Source organism: Nicotiana tomentosiformis, chromosome 9 (genome assembly GCF_000390325.3).
Source record: "Nicotiana tomentosiformis chromosome 9, ASM39032v3, whole genome shotgun sequence".
Lineage (NCBI taxonomy): Eukaryota > Viridiplantae > Streptophyta > Magnoliopsida > Solanales > Solanaceae > Nicotiana > Nicotiana tomentosiformis.
Window position 1 is genome coordinate 85,061,047 of NC_090820.1, and position 18,935 is coordinate 85,079,981.

Consider the following 18,935-nt stretch of genomic DNA (forward strand, 5'->3'; position numbering starts at 1 on the left):
CGAACATGGCATTTCTGTGGTCCACTATGTGATTGTAGAGTTACTTCGCGCATCGCATATTGGCCGCAAATTGCAACAGAACCAGAGTCAAATTTTGAAGGATATTTTGCGGTCAACTATGTGATCGCATAATCATTTCGTGGGCCGCACAATTCATTGCAGATAGAGCATGAAGAATTCCATAGAGGGACTTTTGAGGTGCGTTATGCGACTGCATAACTAGTAGCGGACCGCAGACCTGACCCGAGAAGCCCAGTTTTGGAGGGTGATTTTGCGGTCCTTTATGCGGATCGCATACCAGTTATGCGGTTAACTCTGCGACCACAAAGTTGAGTTCGGAGGGTACATTTTTCTATTTCTATAACCCGACACTATCTTAATAAATAGACTTTAGGGACCGTGTTTGAAGGGGAATTCTCATATTTTAAGAGATAGGGGAGGAACTAGAGAGAGAAAGAGGAGCTTCAACACCTTCCACTTCAATTCCTTTCTCAAGCCTTGGGTAATTCACAAGGAAACCTTGCAAATTGTCTACTAAAGAGGTAATATTCCAGCCCTAGTTTCCCATTTACGATTTGGGGCAGAAGATAGGTAATGGGGAAAATGGTTGAGAATAAGAGTTGGTTAATGATGCATGTGCCAATAAATATGGTAGGGAGGTTGTGGAACATATATGGGTGACTTATTGAAATGGGGATTGCTTGTGGGGTGAAGTAACATCATGTTTCAATCATGTATTCAAACGTGACCTTCGAAAATGTATTCAAACGTGACCAATGTGTCGGAATATTATGATTTCAATCATGTTTCAATTACAACTTATTATGCTAAATTGTGAAATAAAACTCAATGTGCTTAAGACTCTTATTTCTCATATGTGTACTAAAAGTCTTGATTAGAAATGCCTTGTTGTTGATAGTCCATTATGAAGTCTAAAAGTGAAAGGAGTGTGTATGAAATATGAAACACGGCAGACGTGCCTAGAACGAAATTACACTTGTGGCCACTAGTGCCAATGAAATGAAAAGATGTGTAAAAGATGATGAAATGAGATGTAACTCTTTTTTATAATAAATATTTTGGGAGTATCGTTTAGTCACTGAAGAAGGGTAGGTTGAAATAACCTATCCCTGAAACTACACGTCTCGGTATAGGAATGATTAATAGGTAAATCCACAGTATTGATGTGTTGAGATTATCCCCCCTTAATTGGGATGTGATAGATGTGTTGTGATTGCTTCCCCTAATTGGGATGAGATGATTTCTAGCGAAAAGTGAGGTCAATCCACATGGCATTGTGGTGAGACGGCTTAGCCGATCGGGCTGAGATTAAATGTCATGCCATGCACATGGTGGTGTTGTGATTGGATGTCTCGGGGTGAGATGTCTTAGTCGATCGGGCCGAGATTGGACTCCGTGCTAATAACACGATGGTATATCAGTGCTAAAGATCTCCCAACTTAGAAATATTGGAATTTACTTGAAAACTTATCTTGCTCCTAACTTGATGTTTTGGTATTGTTTGAGTCTCTCATTGATCCCATATTTCTTCCTCATTTTACAATTACTCATTCTATCGAGAGGATGTTTAGTCTTACATACTAGTACTATTCCATATGTACTAATGTCCCTTTTGCTGGGGGAGTTGCATTTTCAATGGATGCAGATGGTTCCACAAGAGGCAGCATTGATCAGTGATAGCGGTACACCCTCTTCCCAGCTGACTTAGTGAGCCCCACTTCATTTCGGGGTCGTGCATCTTTTGTTCCTCATGTATTATGTTTTGAGGTATAGCCGAGGCCTTGTTGCCGACACCATCATAGTATTCTTTTGTTTCTGTTTGAGGCTCCGTAGACAAAGTGTGGGTTGTATATTGGTGTTGAGAAATTAAAATTAAAAGATGTTGTAATTGTATCACATGTTTCCACTTCTATACTATAAATGTGTAATGTAACATTTTGGGAACTTATAAATGACGTGAATAATGGTAATGGACTGTTGTTGTTCACATGACCTTCTCATTGTTTAGTTAATGAAATATATCTTCTCATTGTTCACCCATGAAATATATTCATGGGTGAGTTTGGATAGAAGGCATTGTACATGCTTGCTTGACTGGGGTATCTCGGTTGAGCGCCGGTTGCGCTCCCCGAGGTCGGGGCGTGACACTGGATTACAACCTCACTTTGCCCACACGTTCAAATTAACTAAATAAACCTATCCTGAGACCCAGAACACCAATCGGAACACAATAATACCAAAGTCAACTCTCGATTAAACCTATGAACTTTCCAAAACCTTCAAACTACAGACTTTCGGCAAATAAAGCCAAAACCTTCTAGGAACCTCTGAACCGAAATTCGGACATAAGCCTAAGTCTAAAATAACCATATGAACCTATTGGAACCATCAAATCACCAAGCTGGGGCTGTTTACTGAAAATTCAACCTTGGTCAACTCTAGTAACGTAAGCTTCCAAAATGAGATTAAGTGTCTTATATCACTCCCAAACCTTCCTAAAACCAAACCAACTATCCCACAAGTCACAAAACAATAAACAAACTGACATGCAGCATCAAATAGGGGAATATGGCTTAATTACACAAAACAACCAGTGGGTCATTACATTTTCCCCCTTTTTAACAAACGTTTGTCCTCGAACTGGATTCAAATCACACCTAGAATGCGAAAAAGATGAGGTTATATGCTCTTCATATCATGCTCGGTCTTCTAAATCACTTTCTCAACTGGTTGACCTCTCCACTGATCCTTCACTAATGCAATATCTTTCGACCTAAACTTTCGAACCTGCTTATCCAAAATGGCCATGGGCTCTTTTTCATAAGCCAGATTCTTATCCAACTGCACTGAACTGAAATCCAACACATGTGACAGATCTTTATAAAACTTTCGAAGCATGGAAACATGAAATACCGTATGAACTCCCGGCAAGCTGGGTGGAAAAGCAAGTCTATAATCCACCTCACCAACTCTCTCCAAAATCTCAAATTGACCAATATACCGAGGGCTCAACTTTCCCTTCTTCCCAAATCTAATCATGTATTTCATAGGAAAAACTCTAAGAAGATCCTTCTCACTCTCCAAAAATGCAATATCGCAATCCTTCCTATCAGCATAAATCTTTTGCCTAGACTGCATTATACGAAGATGCTCATAAATCAACTTCACCTTCTCCAAAGCATCACGAACCAAATTTGTGCCCAATAACCTAGACTCACTGGGCTCAAACTAACCAACCGGAGACCCTCCCATATAATGCCTCATACGGAGCCATATGGATACTAGTCTGGTAGCTGTTATTGTAAGAAAACTCCTCTAAGGGTAGAAACTTATCCCATTGGCCTCTGAAATCAATAACACAGGCCCTCAGCATATCCTCCAAGATATGAATGTCCCGCTCAGATTGCCTATCCGTCTGAGGATGAAATGCGGTGCTCAACTCCACATGTGTGCCCAACTCATCCTGAACTACTCTCCAAAAGTGCGATGTAAACTGGGTGCCCCAGATCTGATACGATAGAAACAGGCACATCATGCAAGCGGACAATCTCTCTGATATAGATCTGAGTTAACTTCTCTAAAATTTAAGAATTCATGACCGGAACGAAGTACGCGAACTTGATCAGTTTATCCACAATGACCCAAACAACATCAAATCTCCTCAAAATTTATGGCAATCTAATCACAAAATCCATAGTAATTTGCTCCCATTTCCACTCGAGAATAGCTAATCTCTAAGTCAACGACGTAATTTCTTATGTTCATACTTGACCTACTGACAATTCAAACACCATGAAACATGCCCAACAATGTCTTTCTTCATCCTCCACCACCAACAGTATTATCTCAAGTCACAATACATCTTCGTAGCACCTAGGTGAATAGAAACCGCGAACTTGAGCCTCTTCAAGAATCAACTCCCTCAAACCATCCACATTAAGAACACAAATCCGTCCCTGAAGTCGCAATGCACAATGATCACCAATAGTCACCTCCTTAGCACAACCTCGAACCACTGTGTCCTTAAAGACGGGCAAATGAGGGACATTATACTGGCGAGTATTAGTGTGCTCAAATAAGGACAACTGCGCAATAACACAAGGACTCTACTTGGCTCAGAAATATCCAATCTCACCAATCAATTGGCCAATGCTTAAACATCCATAGCTAAAGGCCTCTCTCCAACTAGAATGAATGCCAAACTTCCCATACTCTCCGCCTTCCTACTCAAGGCATCTGCTACCACATTTCCCTTCCCCAAATGGTACAAGTGAGTGATATCATAATCCTTTAACAACTCCAACCACCTCCACTGCCTCAAATTCAAATTATTTTACTTGAACAAATGCTGAAGACTCCATTGATCAGTGTAAACCTTACAAGACACTCCATATAAGTAATGCTTCCAAATCTTGAGGACCTGCACAATTATTGCTAACTTTAAATCGTGAACCGGATAATTCTTCTTATAGGGCTTTAACGGGCGCGACGTATATGCAATCACCCTACTCTCGTGCATCAGCACGCAACCAAGGTCAACACGCGAAGCATTAGAATAGACAGTATATATCCCCGATCCTGAGAGTAATACCAACACTAGGGTCAGGGGTCGTGGTTGGGGGTTGTGGTCGAGATTAGGATCAGGTCAGATTGGGGTGGAGAGTTATTTTGGGGTTGGGGGTCAAGGTCAAGGTCAAAAGGGTCAGGTCGAATATCGAGGTTGGTCAAAGATGGAGGTTAAGTGTTAGAGTCAAGGTTAAGAAGGTCGAGGGTCGAAGTTGAGGATCGGGGTAGGGGTTAGAGTCGGGTTAGGCCGAGATATGAAATATGAAGGATAATAGGTTGAGGTCAGGGTCGGGTTGAGTTATGTCAAAGGTTTGGTGTCAGGGTCGATCGGGTCATGATCTAGTATTAAGTTCATGGTCGAGGTAGATTAGGGGTCGGGGTCGAGAAGATAAAGGGTCAAGTTTGGGGTTGAGGGATCAAGGATAGGGGTTGAAAGGGTCGAGGGTCAGACTCTTTGAGGATCAATGGTGGGAGTCACAGTCTAGTCAGGTCAGGAGTCGATATAGGAAGGACTGAGGGGTCGAGGTAGGGGTTGATTCGGGTTGGGTATTGGTGGTCAAGGGTGGGCTTTGACGCCGGGTCATATTGAAGGGGCAGAAGGGTCAAGGTTGCGGGCATGGGTTGAGGGAGAGGTTAGGTCAATGGTTAGGGTCGATAGGGTCAGGTGTCAAGGTCGAGGTCAGATATTGGGGTCAAGCGAGTCGAGGATTAGGTGTCGAGGTTGGGGCTGAGTTAGGTGGAGGGTTAGGCTTGTGAGGGTCAAGAGTTGGGGTCGAAGGTTAGGGGTGCTCGTTAGAGTCGAGTCAGGTAGGGGTTAGGGGTCAGGATGTGGGTCGAGGTAGAGGTCATGTCAAGGGTCATGGTCGAGAAGGTTAGTTCTCAGGGTCGGGGTCGAGCGTTAGGGTCAAGAGGGTCAAGGATCGGGTATCGGGGCTGGGGTCGAGTTAGGACGAGGGTTAGTATTGTGAAGGTCAAGGATCGGGGTAGAGGTTGCGGGCCGGGATCAGGGACCGATAGTAAAGGTTGGAGTTGGGTCAGGTTGGGGATCGGGTTCGAGTCGGGTGTGATGTGGAGGATCAGGTTCAAAAGAGTTGGGGATCTAGTGTCGGGATCGGGTCAGGTTGGTTGTCGGCATTGGAGTTGAGGGGGTCGATATTAGAATATAGGTTAAGGTCGGGTCGAATCGGGGGTTGAAGTAGTTCGAAAGGAGGATCGGTGTCGAGGGTCGAGGTAGGAGCAGTGGTCGAGGTTGAGGGTGGTGGGATGGTGTGGGGGGGGTTTGGCAGTGCATGCGGTTGATGGGGTATGTGGTAGTAGGGGTCTTTGGTTGGCCAAGAGGCCGAGGTGGAGGTAAGGGTAGGGAGTCTGGGTTATAGGGGTGGTAAGGTTGGCGGGGTGAGGGGATGCGGGATTGTGGAGGGTTGAAAACATTGTTGGAGAGTTCCAAAAAATGTTTTCCCTTACTAGGAAAATCATTTTCTTCTAATTAGGGAAAAATGAGTTCTTAAGAAAAATATTTTAGAAAATATTTAAGCCAATATTTTCTTCCATACTAAACACACCAAGAGTCTTGAAAAAGTAGAACCTTTAACTAACCCTTTAATGATCGTAGGAGGCGCCAATCAAGTTTGTCGCGCAAGTGAGTTATATATATATATATATATATATATATATATATATATATAACCCTAAGGGACTTGGATTAGCCATCACATTGGTGTACGAATGAATCTCACAAAAAATGTAGTTAGAATTTGCTACTGAGGAACAAAAGATAATGCAATCTTTCGTTATAACATCAAAATTTATTCTTTCCCCATTATTATAAGAAAAATTGACAAATATAAACATTTCATGTTGGCACTTACTGACGGAACGTTCATTAATAGATATGATATTCATGTCAGGCTTGAAATGCTAATCTCATTAATCCACAGCAGGCACCGTGCCATTCGAATACTGGAAACACCTTTCTTTGTTGTTCCAAATAAAGAAAAACAATGCACAAAATGTTAAACGCGAGGAGGGAAGTGGCTAATGGTGAGCGAAAAGCTCCAAAATAAAAAAACGTAGGGCTTGAAAGGAAAAGCGAGTGGTGAAGCGCACATTTTACAGAGATTAAAAAGAAAACCACGGATATAAGAACTAAACACTATAATTATCAAATTTCAGTTAAGCTAACTATTTACTGCATCCAATACACAGTAATACTAATATTAATCCAATTCATCAAAGTTGAGATTAAAAAAATCATTCGCATCACGTCAGGATTACTTTGAGCGTTGTTGTTTGAAGCGCATAGCGTTGCCAATAAAGCAATAATCCTTCGCTTCACATTTCTTCAAACGACGAAGCAATGACTTTTAATAGCACTAGAGGCTAAATAGAAAATACAGCGTGTTCTCTAATCTTTACAAGAAAGAGAGAAGAAATGCACAAAGAAGGGAACCGAAATGTCACATTAATGAACAACAAACACTGTGTAGGCACAAGAATGAAGTTTTATGACACAAGTAAACAGAGCCGCTTAAATCCAAACAAATATTTTCTTTTTTCAAATTTGGTCTATGATTTTCTTTATTTCCAAATCTGGTCTATGTAACTCAAACTACTTCTGTACAGAAACATGAATAAGAGGAAAACATGTTATCTACCATACCAGCCTTGTGGCGGCCGGCATTCCCCATTATTCATCAACTTGTCCAACACCACATTCAAATCAACTGACTGTCCATTCTCTGTCAATCTCCGCACCGTTGCTCTTACTTGGTCTCTTGAAAATCCCATATTTGTCACTTTATCAACTACATCATCAATAGGAACTCTAGTGCCAGTACGAGGAGAACTAGACCCACTACCAACTACAGAAGCGGTAGGTAGTGCTTGAGGTAATATTCTTGCTGTGGGGAGTTGCGGATAACCACTTCCACCACTCTGGCCCATTGCGGTCGAAAGAAGTGGCTGCGATTTCACAGGGGAGTCACTGCCATGCTGGACAGGGGAACCGCTATAAGGATAAGATTCACCCGGGCCAGTGGATGGACCAGAAAATCCAGAAACCTGTCTGCCATATGGGGGCTCAAACATATTAGAGTGAGCTGCGTAAAACTGCTGGGACGCAGGGGCTCCACTTGCTGGATTTGAGGGAGGTTTACTGGTATTTGGTAGTGGATAATTCTGCGATGCTATATGATGTCTCTCCTCAGGATGACGGCTCAATGGAGGTTGAGGTTGTGAGTGATTAACAGATGTATAAGGCGGATGCCCTTGAAGAGGTGGAGATGGCTGCGAGTACGGTGGTGAAGGCGAAGGCTGATACCCTTGATGTGGATGTGGTGGGATAGAGGTCTGTGGCTGCTGCGGTGCCAGCAGCTGGTACTGCTGACTAGAGTTTCCTGGTGCTCGACCAATCGGTGGGAAATAAGTTTCATTTTGAGTGCCAGAAGAAATTGGGTTCTGGGCCAACTGGTTCTGAAGCTGAACTTGAGATAGCGAATTCTGTTGCGGAGGGGATGGAGGAGCATTAGGTGGAGGAAGAGTGAAAGGCGGTTGAGCAAGCGCTAAAACAGGGGGAAATTGTTGGTGAGACAGAACAGGAGCAGATGACCTAGGTTGTGCTGAGTCCACGTGTGTAGTATTGTGGGTGTCTACTTCCTGCTCAAGCTTTGGAACTTGAAATCTTGCAAGCTGTAGTTGAGTATCCATTATATCCTGTTTATTCTTTATGACCTGTACACCATCTTGCACCTACATGAAATTTGTGTAACTAGAAGATAACATAGCTCATAATGATGATACAAAAAGAAAAAGGAAACAGGTAAAATTTTGTCTTCTTCTTTTTTAGCCCTTTTAGTAAATATTTCATTATTTTTATTCTTTTTATCGGTTAAGTTTTCAATCTACTTTGAAACAGATATAAAAGCAAGTTAATAATTCATCAAGCAATCACCAAACGAACCTTATGATAAGTTTCATTCGACATGCCATCGGAATGATTCTTCCCTTCCATAATAGGGAACACACAGAATATCCTCTCTTTCAACTTCAGCAAATAAAAAAAGTTCCAGCAAGTCCAACAGTTCTTGATAACATTGATCCATTTCCAAATTATGATATCTCCATTTTTAAATTTGAAGTGATACGCCACGGTCAGCCTAGAATATAAATAGCATAGTATTGTCTACGCAGCAGACACTAATACATAATATCAAAACTCAAGAACAAAAACCATCATACTATAGCAAATTGATAACAATTGTCAGAACATCTGTATAGCTCAAATCTAGAATTACTTTTGACACAACAACAACAACAACAACCCAGTATAATCCCACGAGTGGGGTCTGGGGAGGATAGTGTGTACGCAGACCTTACCCCTACCCTGGGGCAGAGAGCCTGTTTCCGATAGACCCTCGGCTCCCTCCCTCCAAGAACTCCCCACCTTGCTCTTGGGGTGACTCGAACTCACAACCTCTTGGTTGGAAGTGGAGGGTGCTCACCACTAGAGCAACCCACGAGTGGGGTCTGACACATTGCTTAATAATAGCATTCTCTCCTTGCATGGCTTTGAATTGTACCAATATTCTCCCACACCTACATGCTGAAACGCCTTAGATAGAGAGACGTAAAAGCTTAAAACCACAAGAAACTGCCCAAAACTTATTCAGCAGACATAAGAGTATATTTATGCAAAGGGTATTGCTCTCGGAGAAAGATATTAAAAAATAGATGAGCCAGTAATACAAGAGGCAAAATGCAATATTCCTAAGATTCGTGTAAAAATGGGCAAGAATCCAGAAAAAATAAATATATAAATAAAAGAAGCTCATATATAATCAACAAAGGATAAAACAATGCAGCCTACACTTAGCCAGCTCATAGAGCAGTTTAGTCAAAACATATAGAAGAAGTTATATGAAAGATGATACCGCTCTGAAAATACTTTCCACCAGTTTCAGTTTTCCGTCAGTGCTCCCATGGTTGGTATCAACAGAAAGCTTGAGGTCATCAAGAGAAGTTTCAATCTGGCGATTTCGAGTTTCTACTTGTGATAGTCGAGCACTCACGCTCTCTATTGCAAGTAGAAGACTATCAGCGTACTTTTTCACTGTATGATCAATTTCAAATAACAAAGATGAATCAACAGTTTTCAGATCTTTATCCACAATGAGTTTGGCCGGTGCAAGTGAGTCAAGAGAACCATAATTCTGCATTGAATTACGTTAATTACAATACAAGATACATATCATTGACAGAACTTATGCATAGTTCCATAACTGGCCCAATAAAGCAAGTAGATATCCAGCCAGATTCAGCAGAACATAAAAGAGAAGTGAAATGAGAAAGAGATTAAAAAAGAACGATACTGCCTCATAAGGTCCACAAGCAATTAGAGCACATACGATACCAGGAGTATCGTGGGCATGTACATGTCCTTTTCTTGCTGATGCTTTTTAATTTAAGAATCTTTATCATAGCAACAGATATTTGGATAACTACAAGTTGACCATTCTTGCTCATAAAACTCGCCAAGCAAAAGATTGTTTTTATATGATATACTACTAGCTCACTTGGTGCATCATCTAGATGTGCCAGAAGCCCAGAACCCACCTTGCTTGGAAGTTGGAACTGAAGCAATTATTGTTGTTGTGACAGTAGCCCTAAAACAACAAAAAGGTCAGTGACCACATAATGGTCAAGTGGTTCACAACAAGCTAAATTAATACGGTTCAATAACCAAAACCATTCAGACAGAGCTATAACAACAAACTTCAATACCAATTCTCATAGGCAAAGTCAAAAATTTCCGCACTACAACACTAATGAACTACAAAGGACGCAACAAATAGAGAAATATCTAAGCTCCACACCAACACAACTAGAAATCAAAACTAGTCATCAACCAAAGCCCATACAAGAGAATCAAACAGAGCAAGTGTTCATTGCATTGTCAAAGACAGATTCAGGATTTTAAGCTAGTGGGTGCAGAATAATAGTGTGCCTACACTGCTACTGAAAATATAGTACATTATAAGTTAGAGTTTAAATTCTATACACTGACGATGTAAAGAATACTTGCAAAATCAGGTCTTTTATTAGGTAATTACATGTAAATCTCCTGATAAGTATTAATTGGTAATCTCGTAAAAATGACAACTAACTAGTTATCCAAGGTTAAAAATCATTGATAGTGTAAAATCACTGTCTGTGTAAAGAATGTTTTACACTATAGGATATTTATAGGAAGGCTCCTTAAAATGTGGATTTGTAATCTTATAAAATAAGGCAAGACAGGTTACTTGATACAACAGGTAAAGAGGTAAAGATGGCCAGATGGTGAAAAAATTCCTTACACTAACTATGTATATATTTCCACTCTAATTGGTAATTTGGTAAAATGATAACTAAACTACTATCACATGTTAAAATTTACTGATTTTATACTATCAGGGCATAACTTAAATCCGTATAAGAAAATAATTGTAATATTCTTAAAAATACAGAATACTACTGGAGAAGGAGCGATTACTCTGATGCTAGCAGTTTTGCTTTTAAATTCAGCAGAATTCCAAGCCCTAGCTCCAGTAGTATGACCCGAATCAATATTAGATTTTGGCGGCGATGATCCAGTTGGGCGAATCGGGTGGGATTCGTAACTCGGAACAATACTTTCCCCCTTTGTACCGCCGCTAATGTCCTGGTGAGGGTTCATGAGGTTGATGAAGTCATTGTTGCTCTGTGAATTTGTTAGATCCATGATCTGCTTGTCCATATACTGCGATGTATTCATCGATGGTGTAGTGTACATATGTAAGCTTTGCTTTGTTCTTGTGATTTTGGATTACTTGCGCTTAAAACTATAAAGTTTGTTTTATCTTCTTCTTTTTTTTGGTTCTTTTGCTCCCTTTTTTGACGCTCGGTTCACTGTTGCTTCTTAGGTGTGCCAAGCATGAGGCCTACACAGAAACCCTTAAAGGGCATCTACACAGAAACACAGGAACATGTGATGACCCAAAAGCTCGTCTTATGTTTTAGAATTCGAATCTGAGCTCTTAAGCCTTATAAATCTCATTTTTATCCTTCTCGATTTGCGTGCGCATTCCAAACAGGTTTTCGGAAAGCGTTTGCGTTGAAAACTAATAAAAATAAAAAAAATTACCTAAAAAGTTGATTTTTGTTGACTTCGGTCAACATTTTTGGTAAACGGGCCTGGAACTGTGTTTTGACGGTCCCGGTAGGTCCGTATCGAATTATGGGACATGGGCGTATGCCCGAAATTGAATTCGGAGGTCCCTAGCTTGAGTTATGAATTTTTTATGAAAATTAAAAGTCTGAAAATTATTTGTTTTTAAGAATTGATTGATATTTGGCATTGTTAGTATCGGGTCCGCATTTTGGTTCCGGAGCCCGGTACAGGTTCATTATGATATTTAAGACTTGTCTGTGAAATTTGGTGAGAAACGGAGTTGATTTGACGTGATTCGGACGTCCAATTGAGAAGATATGAATTTTAAAGTGTTCTTTAGAATTTCATTTGATTTGGTGTTAAATTCGTAGTTCTAGGTATTTTTTTGGCGATTTAATCGCGCGAGCAAGTTCGTATGATGTTTTTAGACTTGTGTGCATGTTTGATTTGGATTCCCGAGGGCTCGGGTGAGTTTCGGATAGGCCACGGGATGTTTTGAACTTATAAATTTTGCTGGTATAAATGAACCTATTGTAGGCCTCTGATCTCGCAATTGCGAGATCAGGCATCGCAAATGCGAACATAACAGGGTCCGCAATTGCGAGGCTTTCATCGCAAATGCGATCAGAAGCCTGGGCCAGCAGTTCTCGCATTTGCGAGGTTACCTTCGCAATTGTGAAGGGAATCTCGCAAATGTGAATATTTACTCGCATTTGCGAGGTTCAGTGGTCGCAAATGCGACACTTTCCTCGCATTTGCGAAGGCATGGGGATTGTGAAGGGCATCGCAATTGCGATTGTTCCTTCGCAATTGCGAGCTTCGCATTTGCAAAGCTCATGTCGCAATTGCGACACCTGCAGCTGAGTAAAAGGGGTTTAGACGGGATTTTTTATTTATTCTTCATATTTTCAAAACCCTAAACCTTAGGAGGCGATTTTCCAAACACCAAATCTTCCCCAAATCATAGGTAAGTGATTCCTAACTCTTTTCTTTCAATCTTTTACATCTTATAACAAGATTTCAACCTAGAATCTAGAATTTTTATGGTGAAATTATGATTTTTGGGTAGAACTTAGGAATTTCGAAATTTAAGGATTTAGACTCCAATTTGAGGTCGGATTCCAAAACTAATTGTATATCTGGACTCGTCTCGGAATGGGTGTTCGGATTTCGTAAGTTTTTTCGAGATTTGAGACGTGGGTCCCACTGTCGAATATTTTAATGAATTTCGGATTTTATCCGAAAAATTAGTAAATTCATATGGAAGTAATTTCTATGATTCGTATTGAGTATATTGAATTGTTTGTGAATAGATTTGAAGCTTTCAGAGACAAATTTAAAAGGAAAAGTTGTGGTTGAGTAATTGATTGGAATTTGCAAAGCGAGGTAAGTATCGCGGTTAACCTTGACTTGAGGGAATAGAACCCTTAAATTAATTGTTATGTGAATTGCATGTGAACGACGTATAGACGAGGTGACGAGTGTCTATACGTCGTCAAATTAATTGTTTGCCTTATTACTTGAAAAATCATAAATTGTTTTAAATCATGAATTAATTATTATAATAACTATTTCTCTCCTATTCTTTGTCAAATATTAATTCTTGAATTTCTGCATTAATTGTTACATGCTATTTGAATTATGTGTCTTAATTGTTATTTGACATTTAGCATATTAAATATTAAATTGCCTATTTTCTCTCTGATTTCTATTATAATTTGCTATTTGCCTTTGTTTGTTTCGTAATTAAATCATAATTATTGTATGCTTGTTGTCTTATAATTTTACTTTAATTGTTGCATTTATTGGAAAAATTCTTCTATAAGAATTGGTAAATGAATATGTTGGAGAAGCGGGTTGCACGCCGCAACGGGATTGATTATAATGAATATATTGGAGGATCGGGTTGCACGCCGCAACAGAATTAATTGTAATGAATATATTGGAGGATCGGGTTGCATGCCGCTACAGACTTATTAAAAGTCCATATTGGAGGATCGGGTTGTACGCCGCAACAGACTTATTAAAAGTCCATATTGGAGGATCGGGTTGCACGCCGCAACAGACTTATTTAAAAGTCGACATACATACATATATATATATATATACATACATATTGGGGGATCGGGTTGCACGCCGCAACAGACTTGATTAAAATAAATATATTGTGAGAGCGGGTTGCACGCTGCAACAGAATTGAATGTGAATATATTGTGAGAGCGGGTTGCACGCTGCAACAGAACCGAATGTGAATATATTGTGAGAGCAGGTTGCACGCTATAACAGAATTGAATGTGAATATATTGTGAGAGTGGGTTGCACGCTGCAACATAATTGATGGAAATGATAATTGGTTATAACTGCTGAGTTGGCTTCAATCATTATAAATGAGTTACCTGATTTATTTCTATTATTGTTGTTGTTACTAATATTGCGTACAGGTTAATGTAAGTAAACCGCCTTAGCCTCGTCACTACTTCGTCGAGGTTAGGCTCAGCACTTACCAGTACATGGGGTCGGTTGTACTGATACTACACTCTGCACTTCTTGTGCAGATTTCAGAGTTGGTCCCAGCGGCGTGCCATAGACTTGCTCGGATTTCAGCTACTAGGAGGAGACTTGAGGTATAACTGCATGGCGTCCGCAGTTCTGAAGTCCCCATCTATTTTACTTTAGCTGTGTGTTTATTTCCAGACAACTTCATTTTATTCAGATATTTATTTGTATTATTCTAGAAGCTCGTGCACTTGTGATACCAATTCTGGGATGGTATTTAGACACCGCTGTTTTTATGGATTATTCACTATATTTCAAACTTTGCTTCCGCATTTGTTTCTTTGATTATTAATAATTTAAAAATTATTTAAAAATTGGTTGATATTATTCTAACGTTGGCTTGCCTAGCAAGTGAAATATTAGGCGTCATCACGGTCCGAAGGTGGGAATTTTGGATCGTGACAGTTGGTATCAGAGCACTTGGTTACATAGGTCTCACGAGTCACGAGCAAGCTTAGTAGAGTCTGAAAGATCGATACGGAGACGTCTGTACTTATCTCTCACATACTATGAAGTTTAGGAACAATACCACCTCTTTCATTCCTTATCGTGCGGCATTGATTTTGCTTGAAACCTATATCTCACATTCCTTTGTATCTACTCGTGTATGACATTGCGCACTCGGTATCAGTTGTGCGTCGACGGTTCGTGATGCCGCAGATGAACTACGAGGGAGCTAGAGATGCTCAAATATTGCCTCAACGTGTGATTCCGACTGAAGATGCAGACGTATAAAGAGATCACCTAGTGAATAATGTGGGGGGTGCAACGTACCTTGGCATCTGGTTGATTTATACGAGTTGTGAAGGTTAATATTGTGGACCATCAGACGTGGTGAACTATGACTTCATGCCGAGTGGGGGAGTCCACTATCAATGAATGGATTGCGAGTCATTTGTTATATCAGTTTTGGCCTGAAATGTATATATGTGGTACTGAAAGGTTCTCTCAAAATTTACATGTGTTTAAGGCCTGAGATCTTATAGAGAATAAGGTTGGGACTTGCGGTATGTCCGCCTCCGTAATAATCTTATACTTCAGTACCAAAGGAGTTAAAGAAATAACATTAAATTTACAGAAGGTCTACTCAGCATGGACGTCACGGTTGCGGATTTTGGGGTGCTTCGGAGGAAGTACAGTGGTTGACGAGATTGTGGACTAAGAATTGTCTGTATGGAGCTCTAGTTTTGTGATCATTGTATATAAATAGGGATAAAGTTTACCCCAAAGAAGAATCGAAGAGTATGTTAAAAAATGGGTCAGCTCAACAGTATTGAGTCAGCATAACAAAAGAAGAAATTGGCCTTGGGAGAGATAATTCTCCACAGGTGTCTGTGGCAAGCCTATGAAGAGGGCAGACCAGCCAATACAACACCGCCCACTTGGCTCGGTTCTCAGAAATACTTTTGAAAGAGTTTGTTTCCCGGACTCTCCGTAATTCATGGTGCATAGGGTTTGAACGATTGCGTCAGGTCACCATGACAGTGTCATAATGTGCCATCAGGTTCAATAAGTTAGCCCGTCATATTCCTACTTTGCTTCCTACAGCCAGAGAGCGAGTCCACAGACTCATTAAAGGACTTAATTATGATCGTAAAATTTTGTATGACTCGGGAGCTACAGACTGATACTTCATTTCCACTGGTGGTAGAAATTGCCAAGATATTAGAACGTGTTAGGGGTAAGGAAAAAAAGGAAACTAAGGAGACCAAGACGTCTCGAGGTTCTGGGGGATTTAGTGGATTCTACTCTGTGAGTATAAATCATTATGGCGGGGGCTCGGGTAGTCGGCCAGCCCAGTTCGCACATCGGATTAATCGAGGTGCTCCAGTAAGTTCTTTTAATGCACCACTGACATGAGTTTCCTACAATGGTTATCCCAGTTATCTGGCACAGACTCAATATGAGCAGCCAAAACCACAAAGTTATGAATACGGCGATACTAGGCACATCATGATAAAATTGTCCCAAACTTGGGAGAGGCATATTTCATCAAAGCACTCAGGCTACGTGCCCCATTACAGTTACTACACCACTCACACGATCAGTTAAGGGTAGAGGACAGGCGGGTAGAAGGCGTCCTAGAGGTGGAGACCCAGACGTTGTTATATTTGTTTTATGGTATGGTGGAGGTCGTTACATCAGATAGTGTCATTATAGGTACGACCTCGATTTAAAATAAAGGAATATTTTCCTTAACTTGATTCGGTTCTGAGTATCAAGACGAGTCTTCCTATTGTGCTCCACTAATGAGTGAGCTTCGTAATTCTATAATCTACTTATGTGTTTACTTATGTTGGGAGGTTTTATGGAGATAACTACACCTATCATTCCATGATGGACTCTAATAAGATCTGTGAGACTAAAGGTGCCTTTCTAGTACTTATTTCGGTATGTTTTGATGTATTTCCAGATAATTAATTACAAATTGTGAATTATATGCCCTATTTATGTGTTGTGATTTTGTTTAACGAAAGTTATTTAAAAGGAGAAAATGGAAAGTTTCGATTGGCAAGATGTGCATATTACTTGTGATTCAGAACTGAGGCCGAGGTCCTCGCATTTTAAAATAAATTGATATATTTAAACCGGGCTATGAGCTGCGGTGGAAGTTATATAAGGACGAGATCCTTGTGATAAAAATTCTTGTGTTTAAATTCTCCCTTGTGAAAATTAAATTTGTACTATAGTACTAATAGGGAGTCATGCCTGCTAGGCTTATTTGAAACTTTTTTGTATGAAATTCTCTGTGCATACTTGCCAAATTCGTGTTGTAATATTGAGTTGTAACCTACGAGGTAGGTGCCCGCCCAGGTGGCGTTAAATGTGACTCGTTAATTCGGGTAAATAATTATGAGGTCTTCATGCCTCGCATCTCGTTATTAGTATTGTGAAGGTTTGAAACGAGACTTTTGTTAACATGAAGTTAATTGACGATTCTATAATTGATCATGATCAACTATTAAGACCAGATTGACCCAGAAGGGTGTCCCATTCAGATGGTCAGACAAGTGTGAGTTGAGCTTTCAGAAGCTCAAGACCGCTTTGACTACGGCGCCAGTGTTGGTATTACCCACATGTTCAGGATCGTATGCAGTATATTATGACGCATCTCACATTGGGCTTGGTGCAGTATTAATGCAAGATGGCAAGGTAATTGCATATGTGTCGCGGCAGTTGAAAGTTCACGAGAAGAATTATTCTGTTCATGACTTAGAATTGGCAGGCATTGTTTATGCGCTGAAGATTTGGAGGCATTACCTCTACGGTGTCTCGTGTGAGGTATTTACTGATCATCGTAGCCTTCAGTATCTGTTCAAATAAAAAAATCTTAATTTGAGGCAGAGAAGATGGTTGGAGTTTTTGAAAGACTATGATATCACCATTTTGTATCACTCCGGAAAGGCCAATGTGGTGGCTGATGCTTTGAGTAGAAAGGCTGTGAGTATGGGCAGTCTTGCGTATATTCCGATTAGTGAGAGGCCATTAGTTGCAAATGTTCAGACTTTGGCTAATCAATTTGTGAGGTTAGATATTTCAGAACCCAGTCGGGTTCTAGCTTGCACAGTCGCTGGACTTCTTTATATGAGCGCATCAGAGAAAGGTAGTATGATGATCCTCATTTACTTGTCCTTAAGGACACGGTGCGGCACGGTGATGCCAAACAGGTTGCTGTGGGGGAAGATGGAGTTTTGCGAATGCAAGGTCGTATTTGTGTGCCTAATGTAGATGGGCTTCGTGAATTAATTCTTGAAGAAGCACACAGTTCCAGGTATTCTATTCATTCAGGTACCGCCAAAATATATCAAGATTTGCTGCAACATTATTGGTGGAGGAGAATGAAAAAGGATATAGTTGCATATGTAGCTCGGTGTCTGAATTGTCAGCAAGTTAAGTGCGAGCATCAGAGACCTGGTGGTTTACTTCAGAAGTTAGAAATTCGTGAGTGGAAGTGGGAGCGTATCACTATGGATTTTGTTGTTGGGCTCCCACGGACTCAGAGAAAATTTGACATAGTTTGGGTCATTGTGGACAGGTTGACCAAGTTAGCACATTTCATTCTAGTGGTAGTTACCTATTCTTCAGAGAGGTTAGCTGAAATTTACATTCGTGAGATTGTCCGCCTTCACGGGGTGCCCGTGTCTGTTATTTCAGATCGAGGTACGCAGTTTACCTCACATTTCTGGAGGGTTGTACAGCATGAGTTAGGCACGCGGGTGGAGTTGAGTACAACATTTCATCCACAGACAGACGGACAATCAGAGCGCACTATTCAGATATTGGAAGATATGCTCCGCGCTTGTGTTATAGACTTTGGAGGTTCTTGGGATCATTTCTTGCCACTTGCGGAGTTTGCTTATAATAATAGCTACCAGTCGAGCATTCAGATGGCTCCATATGAGGCATTATACGAAAGGCGATACCGATCGCCAGTTGGTTGGTTTGAACCGGGAGAGGCTCAGTTGTTGGGTACCGATTTGGTACAGGATGCCTTGGATAAGGTCAAGATTATTCAGGATCGACTTCGCACAGCTCAGTATAGGCAAAAGAGTTATGCCGATCGTAAATTTCGTGATATTGCATTCGTGGTTGGAGAAAGAATATT

General features: G+C 40.6%; 2 protein-coding genes across 2 annotated transcripts; both read right to left on the reverse strand.

Moving 5' to 3' along the window:
* Nucleotides 1-2,730: 2,730 nt before the first annotated feature.
* Nucleotides 2,731-4,382, reverse strand: LOC138899125 (uncharacterized). The gene is made up of 3 exons (XM_070185247.1): nucleotides 4,359-4,382; nucleotides 3,918-4,106; nucleotides 2,731-3,153 (listed from the first exon to the last, which is right to left on the reverse strand). Exons 1-3 carry the CDS (start codon nucleotides 4,380-4,382, stop codon nucleotides 2,731-2,733), a joined length of 636 nt encoding a protein of 211 aa, XP_070041348.1.
* A 2,637-nt stretch (nucleotides 4,383-7,019) lies between these two features.
* On the reverse strand, nucleotides 7,020-11,539 carry LOC104106873 (uncharacterized). Its single transcript, XM_009615527.4, has 3 exons — nucleotides 11,117-11,539; nucleotides 9,516-9,794; nucleotides 7,020-8,334 (listed from the first exon to the last, which is right to left on the reverse strand). Exons 1-3 carry the CDS (start codon nucleotides 11,393-11,395, stop codon nucleotides 7,234-7,236), a joined length of 1,659 nt encoding a protein of 552 aa, XP_009613822.1. The 5' UTR covers nucleotides 11,396-11,539; the 3' UTR covers nucleotides 7,020-7,233.
* Nucleotides 11,540-18,935: the final 7,396 nt, after the last annotated feature.

What these genes read in the sequence shown, in the direction of transcription:
- LOC138899125 (XM_070185247.1), bottom strand. Translation starts at nt 4,382, where the DNA reads ATGGAGTCTTCAGCATTTGTTCAA. An exon ending in AGTCTTCAGCATTTGTTCAA is followed by an intron (nt 4,107 to 4,358) that starts GTAAAATAATTT and finishes GTTATTGCGCAG; the next exon opens with TTGTCCTTATTTGAGCACAC. An exon ending in TGATTCTTGAAGAGGCTCAA is followed by an intron (nt 3,154 to 3,917) that starts GTTCGCGGTTTC and finishes CGTATAATGCAG; the next exon opens with TCTAGGCAAAAGATTTATGC.
- LOC104106873 (XM_009615527.4), bottom strand. Translation starts at nt 11,395, where the DNA reads ATGTACACTACACCATCGATGAATACATCGCAGTATATGGACAAGCAG. An exon ending in GCAAAACTGCTAGCATCAGA is followed by an intron (nt 9,795 to 11,116) that starts GTAATCGCTCCT and finishes AATTCAATGCAG; the next exon opens with AATTATGGTTCTCTTGACTC. An exon ending in TGGAAAGTATTTTCAGAGCG is followed by an intron (nt 8,335 to 9,515) that starts GTATCATCTTTC and finishes AATTTCATGTAG; the next exon opens with GTGCAAGATGGTGTACAGGT.